The sequence below is a fragment of the Carcharodon carcharias genome, chromosome 17, assembly GCF_017639515.1.
Source record: "Carcharodon carcharias isolate sCarCar2 chromosome 17, sCarCar2.pri, whole genome shotgun sequence".
Lineage (NCBI taxonomy): Eukaryota > Metazoa > Chordata > Chondrichthyes > Lamniformes > Lamnidae > Carcharodon > Carcharodon carcharias.
The window spans coordinates 1,983,396-1,996,907 of record NC_054483.1 but is presented as its reverse complement, the minus strand read 5'-3'; the positions used below and the strand labels follow the sequence as shown (position 1 = coordinate 1,996,907).

Genomic DNA, 13,512 nt, shown 5'->3' with positions numbered 1-13,512 from the left:
TGCGATGCCATGGCATACAAGACTATGGGCCTAGTGCTGGAAAATGGGATTAGAATAGTTAGGTACTTGTTTGACCAGCGCAGACTCGATGGGCCGAAAGGCCTTTTTCTGTGCTGTTGACCTCTATGATGCTATAACACTAGGTACAGTCATTCCCTGCACTGCACTGTCACATACAAATACTGTTGCTTAGATTGTAGGGCTATAGGTTGAAGCACTGGCACTGAGCTGATGCTTATGGAGGACATGTGTTCTGTTTGTGTACCATTGTTCCACTTCAGCAGCATTTACTAGTATAGTTTATACTCAAAGTTTCAAGAGGAAGTGGTTCTGTATTAGCAGAGGCCGCTAATACAGAGTCATGCACCCTGTTTATTCACAGCACCAAATGAACAACTGCACTTGCGCAAGCTTGCACAGGTAGACCTGCCTGAGTGTCATGATTTCATTTCTGGTGAAGACAGAGGATGCTTTCATGCCAAATGTGCAAGGAACCTCGTTGCTGGCCCATACTCATGGGTTCAGGGTCCAAGCCACTGACAGCAAGAAAAATGGAAGTTAGGTAAAAACAAAAAGACATGACACTCCAGATAGAGTGTGTGTGGGTTAGACGTAGGATATACAGCACAGAAACAGTTCATTCAGCCCAACCAGCTCACACCACTGTTTATGCACCACTATAGCCTCCTCCCATCCCTTCTCATCTCAATCCCATTGTAACCCTTTATTCCTTTCTCCCTCAAATTGTCATCTAGCAATGGTTCAAGAAGGCAGCTCACCACCCCCTTCGAGGGCAATTAGGGAACAAAATGATGGCAGACCAGGTTCATATCCCTTGACAGAATTGTTTAAAAAACCAAGACAGCATGTAATTTCCATAAAGTTTGACTTGTAAGTAGGTCTCGGGAAGTGCTTTCGGGTGATAAAACAAAACAAAAAGTGCTAGAAATGCACAGCAGTTCCAACAGATCCATAAACAGGAAGGACAGGTTAATGTCCTGGGCACAGACTTGTGTCAGGACCTGTCATCTGATAAAAGATTTACACCTGAGCCATTAGCTTCTGTTCTCTTAACAGGTTCTCATTAACTTATATTTCCTGCGTTCTCATTATCTCGCGACATTAGGGAGAAGAAAAAACATTTACTCCCTCACCAGGAAGAAATGACGGGCTGGATGCTCCTCTGGGGAATCTTCACAATCACATAAGTGTGAAACAGCCAGGACTTCATGGACATCTCAAAGTGCTCAACAACTGATGAAGCACTTTTGAAGTGTAGTCACTGTTGTACTGTAGGAAATGCAGCAGCCAATTTGTGCCCAGTAAGCTCCCACAAACAGCAATGTTATGATGACCAGATTAACTTGTTGAAGGATAAGTATAGACTAGGACCCCAGGGATAACTCCACTGCTCTCCTTCAAAATAGTGCCATGTGGCAAGAATCTAGCGGTTGTCTCTTTCACTCATCATCCCTTCAGTTTCTGCTGCTGGATCACATTTAGGAAAGTCTCAGTCTGTCTTTAACTGGTCCCAATTGAAATGGGAATCAGAACAATTGCATTAATAGCTCAGTGAATTACCGTGCCAAGGATTGGATAATACTGGGATCCAGGACAGAACTTGATTCATTCAGTGCCCAACCCCCGCCTCCTCTTCTTCCTTCAGGTACCAAGCACCAGGTGAACATTAGCAGCCATGGGCTTCCATTGGATTGGTCCGTGATTATGCTGGGCAAAGTCACAAAGTGGTTTGCTGTTGCCTTCTACAGGGTACCGCTGACCAGGGAACTCTCCCACTTTTACCACATCATCAGGCATACTGGAAGGATTTACAGGCTGGTAATCAACCTGTTGAGCCACATCATGATCACACCTTCCTTTGAACCCAAATCTTCTAGCCCAGAGCTGGGTACACTATCACTGCCAGCACAAGACCTCCTCAGTCCACTGAAGGTGCTAAAGGTGATCGAGATAAATCAAGCATATATAAAATGAGTTCTGATATTAACCAATAAGCAGACTTTCACTAGCTAAGATAGTTTAGACAAAATTTTCAAGAGATTCAGGATATCAAACGTAAATTATACATGATAAGGCTTAAAGGAGACAGAGTAATAAATATCAAACTCTATTAATTATCCACCTGCTTACTTCTGCTAAACTGGTCCATTTCCAAATCTGCAGGTATACTAAGCTTTAAGGAGACTGGCTGACTGGTAGGACACATTTGAAAATTAATTGACCTCTTTTACCTCTCTGCTTCATCCTTCAGCCTCTCTTATAGGTGCTGCCATTGGTTATAGGTTATTGGTTATAGGTGCTGCCATTGTTAATAGGTTATTGGTTATAGGTTATTGGTTATAGGTGCTGCCATTGGTTATAGGTTATAGGTTATTGGTTATAGGTGCTGCCATTGGTTATAGGTTATTGGTTATAGGTTATTGGTTATAGGTGCTGCTATTGGTTATAGGTTATTGGTTATAGGTGCTGCCATTGGTTATAGGTTATTGGTTATAGGTTATTGGTTATAGGTTATTGGTTATAGGTGCTGCCATTGGTTAGGATAGGTTTTATGGGAACCTGGTGCACGCTGCAACATCACCAAATGTCCATCCATCAATAGCGAGCTAAAAGTGAGAATGGATAGGCTGCTCGACCAGGGGAGCATTACAGCTAAGCTGTTGCCTTCACCAAATATCTATCCACACACACTGATGTGCTGACTGACACAGGCACTGACAGTCACTTTGATAGGCACACACTGACAGTGACACACACGCACACAAACACAAACATTGATTCAGTGACACATTAAGAAGTTTACACACACACTAACAGAGACACTTTGACACACACACGTGCGTGCACACACATGAGCTGAACTCCCAAGGTGAGGTGAAAGTGACCGCCCTTGACATCAAGGCGGCATTTGACCGAGTGTGGCATCAAGGAGCCCCAGCAAAACTGGGGTCAGTGGGAATCAGGGGAAAACTCTCCACTGGTTGGTGTCATACCCAGCACAAAGGAAGATGATTGTGGTTGTTGGAAGTCAATCATCTCAGCTCCAGGACATCACTGCAGGAGTTCCTCAGGGTAGTGTCCTGGGCCCAACCATCTTCAGCTGCTTCATCAATGACCTTCCTTCCATCATAAGGTCAGAAGTGGGGATGTTCGCTGATGATTGCACAATTTTCAGCACCAGTCGCAACTCCTCAGATACTGAAGCAGTCCATGTCCAAATGCAGCAAGACCTGGACAATATCCAGGCTTGGGCTGACGAATGGCAAGTAACATTCGCACCACACAAGTGTCAGGCAATGACCATCTCCAACAAGAGAGAATCCACCCATCGCCCCCTGACATTCAATGGCATTACCAACACTGAATCCCCCACTATCAACATCATGTTGGGCTGGGGGGTGTCACTGAACACTGGACTAGCCATATAAATACTGTGGCTATAAGAGCAGGTCAAAGGTTAGGAATCGTGTGGTGAGTAACTCAGCTCCTAACTCCCCAAAACCTGTCCACCATCTACAAGGCACAAGTCTGAAGTGCGATGGAATACTCCCCACTTGCCTGGATGAGTGCAGCTCCCACAACACTCAAGAAGCTCAACACCATCCAGGACAAAGCAGTCCGCTTGATTGGCACCACATCCACAAACATTCACTCCCTCCACCACTGATGCACAGTGGCAGTAATGTGTACCATCCAGAAGATGCACTGCAGGAGCTCACCGAGGCTCCTTGGACAGCACCTTCCAAACCCACAAAAACTGCCATTTAGAAGGACAAGGGCTGGGAACATCACCACCTGGAAGTCCCCCTCCAAGCCACTCACCATCCTGACTTGGGAATATATCACTGTTCCTTCACTGTCGCTGGGTCAGAATCCTGAAACTCCCTCCCTAACAGCACTGTGGGTGTACCTACACCACATGGACTGCAGCGGTTCAAGAAGGCAGCTCACCACCACCTTCTCAAGGGAAATAAAGGACGGGCAATAAACGCTGGCCCAGCCAGGAATGCCCACACCCAATGAAAAGCACACACACACACGCGCACACACACACACACCCGCGCGCGCACACACACACACACGAGCACGCACACGCGCGCGCACACACACGTGCACGCACACGTGTGCGCACACACACACACACACACGCACACACACGTGCACGCACACGCGCGCGCACACACACACACACACGCGCGCGCGCACACACGCACGTGCACGCGCACACACACACACACGTGCACGCACACACACACGCACACGTGCACGCACACGCACACACACGGACACGCACACGCACACACACACACACGCACACGCACGCACGCACACAAGTGCACGCACACACTTAATGACAGGGCTGAATTTTCACCATTTAGTCTCAATCCCATTGAATTTGAAGGGGCAGAAATGAAATTGAGCCCTGTCCAATTAAAGTCAGCAGGTGGGGTGCTGAGGCCCAATAGGAGGCCATCTAGCACAGATCAATCAGCAGCTCCACTGTCAGAGGTAGAGGTTGTGAAGTAGGTGGGGAGACGTTCAGTCAGACCACTTATAGCACTCCTACTACCACCACAGCACAGAGTACCTAATTCTGCAGAGTCTGGGACCTTCCTGTTCTCTCTCTCAACCACTTGTTACCTTAACCAGCTCAGCTGTGAGAGGAAGTTGTTAAAATAAATTAGCTTTAAAAAGAGAAATGATCAGGATGACTAGCTACTGAAGGCTACAGGCATTGTTATCTTGTCAAAGGTTTAACATCCTTTCAAGGGTTCAGAGATGGGTCATTTGAATTGTAAGCAATAAATTAAAAGGAACAGAAAATCTACACACATGGTCACAAAGGAGCACATTGCCAGTGGGCTATATATTGCAGTGAACCCCAGTCATCTCTGAATTTCTAGTGTTTGAAGTACAAACTATGTTAACCTAATAAATAAGAATTACATGTGGTAATTGGGTAGCAATTTACTTCCATGTTGTGAAGTGATTATCCAGTATTACTGAGGGCTGAGAGCAGAATGGCAGATAAAGTTTAAATCAAGATAAAAGCAGAATACTGCAGATGGAGGAAATCTGAAACACCCCACTAAAAGGCACTTCTACACTTCCTCCTCGAACAGAGGCCTGAACGCTTCCCATCCACCGCCACTCTCCTCCGCCTGGCTGAACTTGTTCCCTCACTGAACAATTTCTCCATTAACTTGTTTTTCACTTTCTCCAAATACACGGTGTGGTTATGGTTACCCACATGTGCCCCAGTTATACCTGTCATGTCTGAACTATTTCCCACATCTCTGCCCTCGCCACTTCTCCTCCCTCCCAGAAACATGATAGGGTCCCCCTTGTCCTCACTTATCACCCCACCAGCCTCCGCATTCAAAGGATCATCCTCCGCCATTTCCGCCGACTCCAGCATGATGCCACCACCAAACACACCTTCCCTTCATCCCCCACTGTCAGCTTTCAGTAGGGATCATTCCCTCCGGGACACCTGGTCCACTCCTCCATCACCCCCTACACCTCAAACCCCTCCCACGGCACCTTCCCATGCAACCGCAGAAGGTAAAAAACCTGCCCCTTTACCTCCTCCCTCCTCACCATCTAAGGCCCCAGAAACTCCTTTCGGGTGAAGCAGTCCCTCAGTTGCATGTCCCTCAATTTGGTCCACTGAATTCGCTGCCCCCAATGTGGTCTCCTTTAGATTAGGCAGACTGGGTGACCGCTTTGCGGAACATCTTCACTCAGTCCGCAAGCATGACCCATACCTCCCTGTCGCTTGCCCATTTTAACACTCCACCCTGCCCTCATACTCACATGTCCGTCCTTGGCCTGCTGCATTGTTCCAGTGAAGCCCAATGCAAACTGGAGGAACAGCACCTCATCTTCCGACTAGACACTTTACAGCCTTCCGGACTTAACATTAAGTTTCACAACTTGAGACCATGAACTCTCTCCTCCATCTTTACCCCTTTTTTAATCCAAATGTTTTACTTTTATTTTTTATCTATTTTTATTTATTCATTCTTTTTAATCCTTATTCCCCAACTCCCCCCACAGGACCATCTGTCACTGGTTTCTATGTTGTGCTTTCACAGAGCACTGGCCCTTGTTCTGCTATTAACACATTCTGCTATTTACCTTTATGCCACTATCAGCACCTTCTTTACTCTTTAACACTACCATTAACACTCCCTTTGTCTTGTGTCTATGACGTCTTTGTCTATCCCTGACCTACTATCCAGCTCCACCTGCTCCACCCCTCTTAAACAGTATAAAATCCATCACGTTTCTACTTCTCTTTAGCTCTGAAGAAGAGTCACACGGACTCGAAACATTAACTCTATTTCTCTCTCCTCGGATGCTGCCAGACCTGCTGAGTTTTTCCAGCATTTTCTGTTTTTATCAAAGTTTAAGTAAATACCAGCAAACAAGTCAACTGTGTTCTAAGTTTCCTTACTTTTCATCTAGCATTTCTGTGATCTCTTCCTCTTCCTCCTCTTCCTGTTCCTCAGATGATTCACTCGATTCCTGTTCTATGATTTTGACGTCATTGTCAGAGGTATAGTCGACTTGAATTTTGTTTGCTGTAATCATGCATTCCATTGAGCCTTGTTCCTCAACCAAGTGCAAAGCCATGTCCCTGCTCCATGCCTCTCTATTGGCCACTATAGAGGCTGGGTTCGTTTCTTGGGCGCTGCAGTACAAAGGTGCTATCCTTTCTGTGTTCCATGTCTGGTTGCTTTCTTGTGTCTTAACAGAGCTGCCATCAGCGCGGTCCCTGAGAATTTCTCTCACCAAAGGATCCTGACTGCCAGAGGCCACATTTTCTTCGGGTGTTGTCACGTTGGGTGCACTCTGGGCGGAGGCTTTTGTATGTGGAGAGCACAGAGAAAATGATTAGAGGCGGATGGGGGAAAACAGGGACTGTGGAAAAGTGATTGGATTGCAAAGTAGGAAGGGCAGACACTTACCCGCTGCTAATTCACTACTCGGACTGGAAATACTGGATGGGAATTCCTCGCTGCTCAACACGTTCGGCTCACCGGAAACCGGCTGATTTCCAAAGGAGAAACAGGAGTTATCCTGTGGGAAGAGAAGTGGGTCATCAGTCACATCAGTGAACAGCTTTTATTTGCGACTTTACAGGAGCTCTGAAATCCTCCAGCTCAGTGTAGTGACATCTTGGGGTACATTTTCTATTGAGACTACTATTTCTGTTCCTTTCTGCAGGGAAGATTTACAAGGATAATCCCAGAGTTTCCAAACTGCTACCACCCTTTGTGTGTAGAAGTGTTTCCTAATTTCACTCCTCAAAGGTCTGGCTCTCACTGAATTACATAGAAATGCAAAGGAACAAAGTTGTACTGAACCCGTATCGACCTTTAGTTAGACCACATTGAGAGCACTGTGTGCAGTCCTGGTCACCATATTATAAAAAGGATATAGAGGCACTGGAGAGGGTGCAGGGCAGATTCACAAGGATGATCCCAGAAATGTGTGGGGTTACATATCAGGAAAGGATTGACAGGCTGGGTCTCTTTTCTCTTCGAAAATGGTAGCCGAGGGGGTGACCTATCTGAGGTCTTTAAAACTCTGAAAGGTTTTGATCGAGTGGATACAGAGAGAATGTTTCCTCTTGTGGGGAAGAGCAGAACTAGAGGCCGTCAATATAAGATCGTCACCAAGAAATCCAATGGGGAACTCAGGAGAAACTTCTTCACCCAGAGAGTGGTGAGAATGTGGAACTCGCTCCCACAGGGAGTGGCTGAAGTGAATAGTATCGATGTATTTAAGGGGAAACTAGATAAACATACGAGGGAGAAGGGAATAGAGGGTTAGGATGGTAGATTTAGATGAGGAAAGATGGGAAGAGGCTGGAGTGAAGAATAAATGCCGACATGGACTGTTTTGGCCAAATGGCCTGTTTCTGTGCTATAACTTTCTGAAGTGCCCTTGGCTGAGGAATTGCACGTTTGACCGCTTTCCCTGGACCCCTGCCAACATGTGCTTGTGTCTGCCCTCGGCGGGGTAAGGATGCGGTGAGGCTAGGCAGAGATACCCTCATGGTGGTGGGGGGAGGGGGTGGTCACCCAACATCTAGATTGACACTTGGGCAAGTTGTTAGAGTCAACATCTTCAGGAATGGATGTTGAGAGCCACGTTTATACCCAGTCAGAAACTGTGTTATTCCAGTCTGAGGCTGTCCAAAGCCATTTCACACTGAATCATACAGCTAACCAAGAGAGGAGGTCTTATCCAAGACAACCACCACCACCACCACCACCACCACCATGCAGTTTTAGTAAGTGTCTCTTTATATGTGCCCAAGTGAAACCCCATTCATGTCCTCCACCTGCATATAATTAAACACAATTGATATACAATTAACAACCCACTGTGCAATCCAGTCCCCAAATCATTATAGGGATGAAATCACATTGTACAGTGTTAGTGTATTGTTACAACCCAGCAGTTGGTAAAGCTGGGTTATTTAAAAATCCCAGAGGGAAACTTTAAACAACTGTCATAACCTATATTTTTAAGTGTTATGTTTGAGATGCAGCTCTAAATTCAGGAATCAGATCACCAGTTCTCGAGAGATTTTATATTACACTAAATGAAACATTTTATTAATTTACACAAGTTAAGTATATACACGTGGCTACACAGTACAACTATCATAACTTTTAACAAATTCCCAAACTAATCTCCATGAAGGTAACAGCAATCCATAGACTTAACCAAGCACCAGGCAAAGCATTTCCACCTTCGGAATTCAAAATGAGGTTCCTTTCACTTTGGTTCCTGTGTAGACAATTGTAGTCTTACAGCTGCTTTGATCTTATATTGCCTCTGCCCTGCACATAAAAATTGCTATTGGTTATATCCAACCCAACTCATTGAATGTAAATTCTCATTATATCACCAGCCTCTTTCAACTTCACCTCTTCTAACAATAAAACCCCTTTCATAGTACCAATTGTATTAGTAATATAAGCATATTGCTTGGTCTCTGTTAGCTAGGTGCTAGATATCATCCCGCTTCTTGAATGCTCTGTTCAAAAAATGCAAATGCACTCTACCTGTCTTACATCTCAAAACTAGTACACATCAAAGCACCCAGACCAGCTGGCTTTAATCCAGTTAAGACACACTCGCAGACTTTCCTTTATGGAGCCAGGATGGATAGGGCTCCTTCATACCTCACTGGGAATGTTGCAACTTCCTTCATTTCCTTCAACATGCAACATCCATCTCCACTTACCTGGAAAACAAGGGAAACTGCTCTGAACCTTCTTCATGCCCTACATGAAGTGAAAGGGTGACATTCAAATGAGGCAGGAGTTACAATCACTGTGCCCCCTGCTCCCATACTGCCTCTGTCGGAGAGAGGAGACAGGTACAATGGTAGACTTAGATGAGGAATGATGGGACGAGGACTCAAGTGGAGAATAAATGCTGATCGTATTCTCGGAGACCAGTCATCTTAAGAATGGCAGTCCGGTTTCCCAAAGATAAGATGGTGCCGAAGGACGGGCCAGACAGTGGGAGTGAAGTGCTTTTCCGCGCTCTTTCGTTCTTTGCACTGCATGGAATTGTGGAAAAATCTCACCAGAAAGCAAAACGATTTCGACAAATTGGTTGGTTGGTTGGGCCAAATGGCCTGTTTCTTTTTTATACTTGGTCCGGAGATGTGGCATCACTGGCTGGGCCAGCTCATCCCTAACTACCCGTGGTCAGAGGGATTTTAAACATCAACCACATTGCTGCAGGTCAGGAGTCACAAGTAGGCCAGACCATATAAGGACAGCAGATTCCCTTCCCCATATGAACCAGAACAATCATTTCATGGTCATTGTTAGACATTTAATTTCACCATCTGCTGTGGTGGGATTTGCACCCAAATCCCCACACTTTACCTTGGGATACTAGTCTAGTGACAATACCACTAATCTGCAGCATCGCCACGTGTATCTTATATGAAGGATGAGCTGTCATCTTGCATAAAAACTTAGAGAAGGTTCCTGCCACCTGAAGGTTTAACTAGCTTAGACGGTGATTAACTGAGCCAGAAAGACAGCCTGAGTGCTGAGGAGGAGAGTCCTGGTGACCTCTCCATTGAGGCCCCAGTTAAAATTCCTTGACAATTTGGGTAAACGTGAGCCTCCCACTTGCTTTAGATTGACACCACATCCATCTGAGAGGCACAGATACGTTTGGGACGTGTCTGACTAAGTAATCAGCTCGTTTTTGACTTTTCACCGCCCTGTTTCATTGAGTTCAAGTGTTCATACCAAGACTGTATGAAAGACCGTGGGGGTTTTATATAGGCGATAACAACAACTTATATTTATAGAGCACCTCTATCTTAGTGAAACATCCCGAGGTACTTCACAGCAGCATTATAAAACAAAGTAAGACACCAAGCTACATAAGGAGATATTGAGTGCAATCTTCCGTTCTGGAGACTGAGTCTGGTGGCAGGAGTGGAAGTGGAAGTGACTCTCGCCGGAGAGCAGAGCGGCTGAACACACGAGATCTTGCGCTGTTCAGCTCATCAATTATGCATCCCCGAGTAGGACACGCAGGAAGCGGCCCGCACTGCCATCATCTCTTCAGCTCCAACGCCCAGGCACCATAATTGAACGGTGAGCCATTCACTCTTCCACTCAGCTGCTTGACACCCACCCACCCACCCACACCCCACCGCCTCCCCACCCCCACCACCTCCCCACCACCCCCCTCCACCCTCCCCAAGCCCTGCCTCGGTCTCACCACTCCCCTCTGCCTGGCCTTGGTGTAGCTTGTGCTAGAGGCAGCCAATATCTCTCAGTGACGGTGTGAAAGGAAAGTGAAAGCTGCATCTCAACGCCCAGGGAGAAGTCTACCTCACCCAGGCACACGCCACTTAGGTACGGTCACGAAAGTGGACATTCGAAATTCCCACTGGTGGGGCACTTAATTTGGAGGGGGTGCAAGATTCTGGTGTGTTGGCCGTTTAATGAGCATTCATGAGATGCAAATGGAGTTGTCAACTTAGCTCCACTGGACATTCAACCTGCCTTTAAGCCACCACAAAAGCTGGGAGAACAAGATTCCAAACTGATTTCCAAATTAATGGAGAGGTCACCAGGACTCTCCTCCTCAGCACTCAGGCTGTCTTTCTGGCTCAGTTAATCACCGTCTAAGCTAGTTAAACCTTCAGGTGGCAGGAACCTTCTCTACGTTTTTATGCTCATCCTTCACATAAGGTATGCAGCACATGGGAAGGCTGTGGCATTGTGGTATTGTCACTAGGCTGGTATTCCAGAGACCCGGGGTAATGCTGTGGGGGATCCGTGTTTGACTCCCACCACAGCAGATGGTGAAATTTGAATCCAATAAAAATCTGGAATTAAATGTCGAACGTTGGGAAGTGGAATTTTGGCCTCCCACCAACTCTTGCTCCCCTGGCCGCCATGATTCCCACTGCTGGGGGGAGCGGAAAATTCCACCTATTAGATCAGACGGCCAAAGCCTTGGTTAAAGAGCTGGGTTATAAGGAGCCCCTTAAAGGAGGAAAGTGAGGTAGAGAGGAGGGGAGAGGCGGAGGGAGGGAATTCGAGAGCTTGGGGCCCAGGCAACTGAAGGCACAGCCGCCAATGGTGGAGCGATTATGATTGGGAATGCACAAGAGGCCGGAATTAGAGGAGAGCAGAGATCTCGGAGGGTTGTGGAGGCTGGAGGAGATTACAGAGATAGGGAGGGGGTGAGGCCATGGAGGGGTTTGAAAACAAGGATGGAAATTTTAAAATCAAGGCATCGCTTGGGTGCCTTATTCACTATATAGCGCAGTGGGAACGAGACACATTATATACTAAAAAGCACAGTGCAAGGAATATATTAAAAAGGACAATGGGAGTTAAACACATTATAGTAGGAAAAGTAGTTGCTTGGCATCCAATAATTTCACCCATATCGTCAAGGGCAGAATTTTGTCCCCGCCGAGCGGGTGTGGAGGGCGGGGCCCAGGAGTGGTCAGGTGGCCAATCACTGCCCCCGATCGCTGTTGCACACTGGCTGGCTGGCCAATTAACGGGCAGCCAGCATGAGCCACCGGCTGCGGGGGGGGGGAGGTGGGGGTGGGAGGGGAGGTGGGGGGGGTGCGGAAGGAGCGCGAGCGCTGAAGCTTGCGCACATGCGCAGTAAAAGTTCCCTGAGGCACGGAGCTCAAAATAAAGAAATGCAAGATAATGAGAACACGTCCCCTCCTGAGACCCTATCAGGGGCCGTGTTAAATAGGGGCACAAAATGTTTGTATTTTTTTTTAAATCACTGGTCAAAACCTCATCCCGCCTGTGGATGAGGTTTTGCCAATAGTCCAGAGGCCGCTGGGCCTTTTCGCCCGCCGGCCAACCGAACGATTGGATGGGCAGCGGAAAATTATACCCAGTTAGTTGATTAAGGGCCTTAAATAGGCCACTTAAGTGTTGGCGGGCACTCTGCTGACTCCCATACACACCCGCTGAGCGAAATATCACGCGAGTGTGCGATGAGGTCGCGAAGACACCTGACATCACCGCGCGTCATTTTACACTCGAGTGTGTCAGGCGCAGGCTGAGTAATAAAGCTCTGGCCCAAGGGAAGACAGAGAGCAGCAGCGCCAACTGATTAGTTCGGAGGTGGGAAAGTTCACCCGTTTTATTTATTTTCCACCTCCACACCCTCCCTTACCCTCTTAATCCTGCCCAAGCCACTTTTGAACTGGCCGTTCAGTTTTATTTACAGAAATGCAGGAAGCAGCCAAGCCACAATACTAGACACCAGCGCAATTTGAATAATCAGAGATCTGAGATGAAACCAGGAAGGTAGTGACTCAGTTTGGCGCAGTTGTTTTCTGTTTGAAACCAAAGGCAGGGTGTGTTCTGAGCTGTTGTAATGCCACTTGTGTGGAAATTATCAGCGGAAAGCAAAGGCTAAACTCCAAGTTATCTTCCCGCCATCACCCCAAGAATGATGATTTCACATGATTTCTGTTATTGTCGGACTTGGTGCCGTTGCCTTTATTTAACCTATTTTCTTACCGGGGGCTTGGGTGATGCAGTCAGTTTGGCCACTGAGGCTTATCACCTCTGGGACTTGGTGTCATATTCCAATTTGTTCCACTCCCCTGTTCTTTCCCCATAGCTCTGCAAAAATTTCCCCTTCCAATTTATCCTGTTCCCTTTCGAAAATTACTATTGAATCGGCTTTTTTGACCCTTTTGGAACAGGTCGATTTGCTGCGTAAGAAAATGTTTCCTCGTTACTGTCTCTGATATCACCGTAAATCCAGGTCCTCTGATTACCGACCCTGCTGTCAATGAAAGGAGGGTCTCCTCATTAAAAAAAAGACACCTTCACAGTTTGGACAACTCAATTCAATCGGGTGCGACAGGGCTTTGCTTTTATAGTGGGGGATTGGTCATATTTTAGGGACACTTGCAAAGGGAGTTTTACTCTGCAGCTG

At 46.8% G+C, this 13,512-nt stretch overlaps 1 protein-coding gene across 1 annotated transcript in view; it reads right to left on the bottom strand.

Annotated features, from left to right (window-relative positions):
• Window positions 1-13,512, bottom strand: part of LOC121289522 (PH and SEC7 domain-containing protein 4-like) — a 142,960-nt gene that overhangs the window by 105,057 nt on the left and 24,391 nt on the right. The window contains exons 3-4 of the mRNA XM_041209002.1: window positions 6,996-7,107; window positions 6,482-6,890 (exon numbers count right to left, since the gene is read on the bottom strand). Coding sequence (XP_041064936.1) covers window positions 6,482-6,890; window positions 6,996-7,107 — 521 coding nt within the window. The remainder of the gene's footprint in view (window positions 1-6,481; window positions 6,891-6,995; window positions 7,108-13,512) is intronic.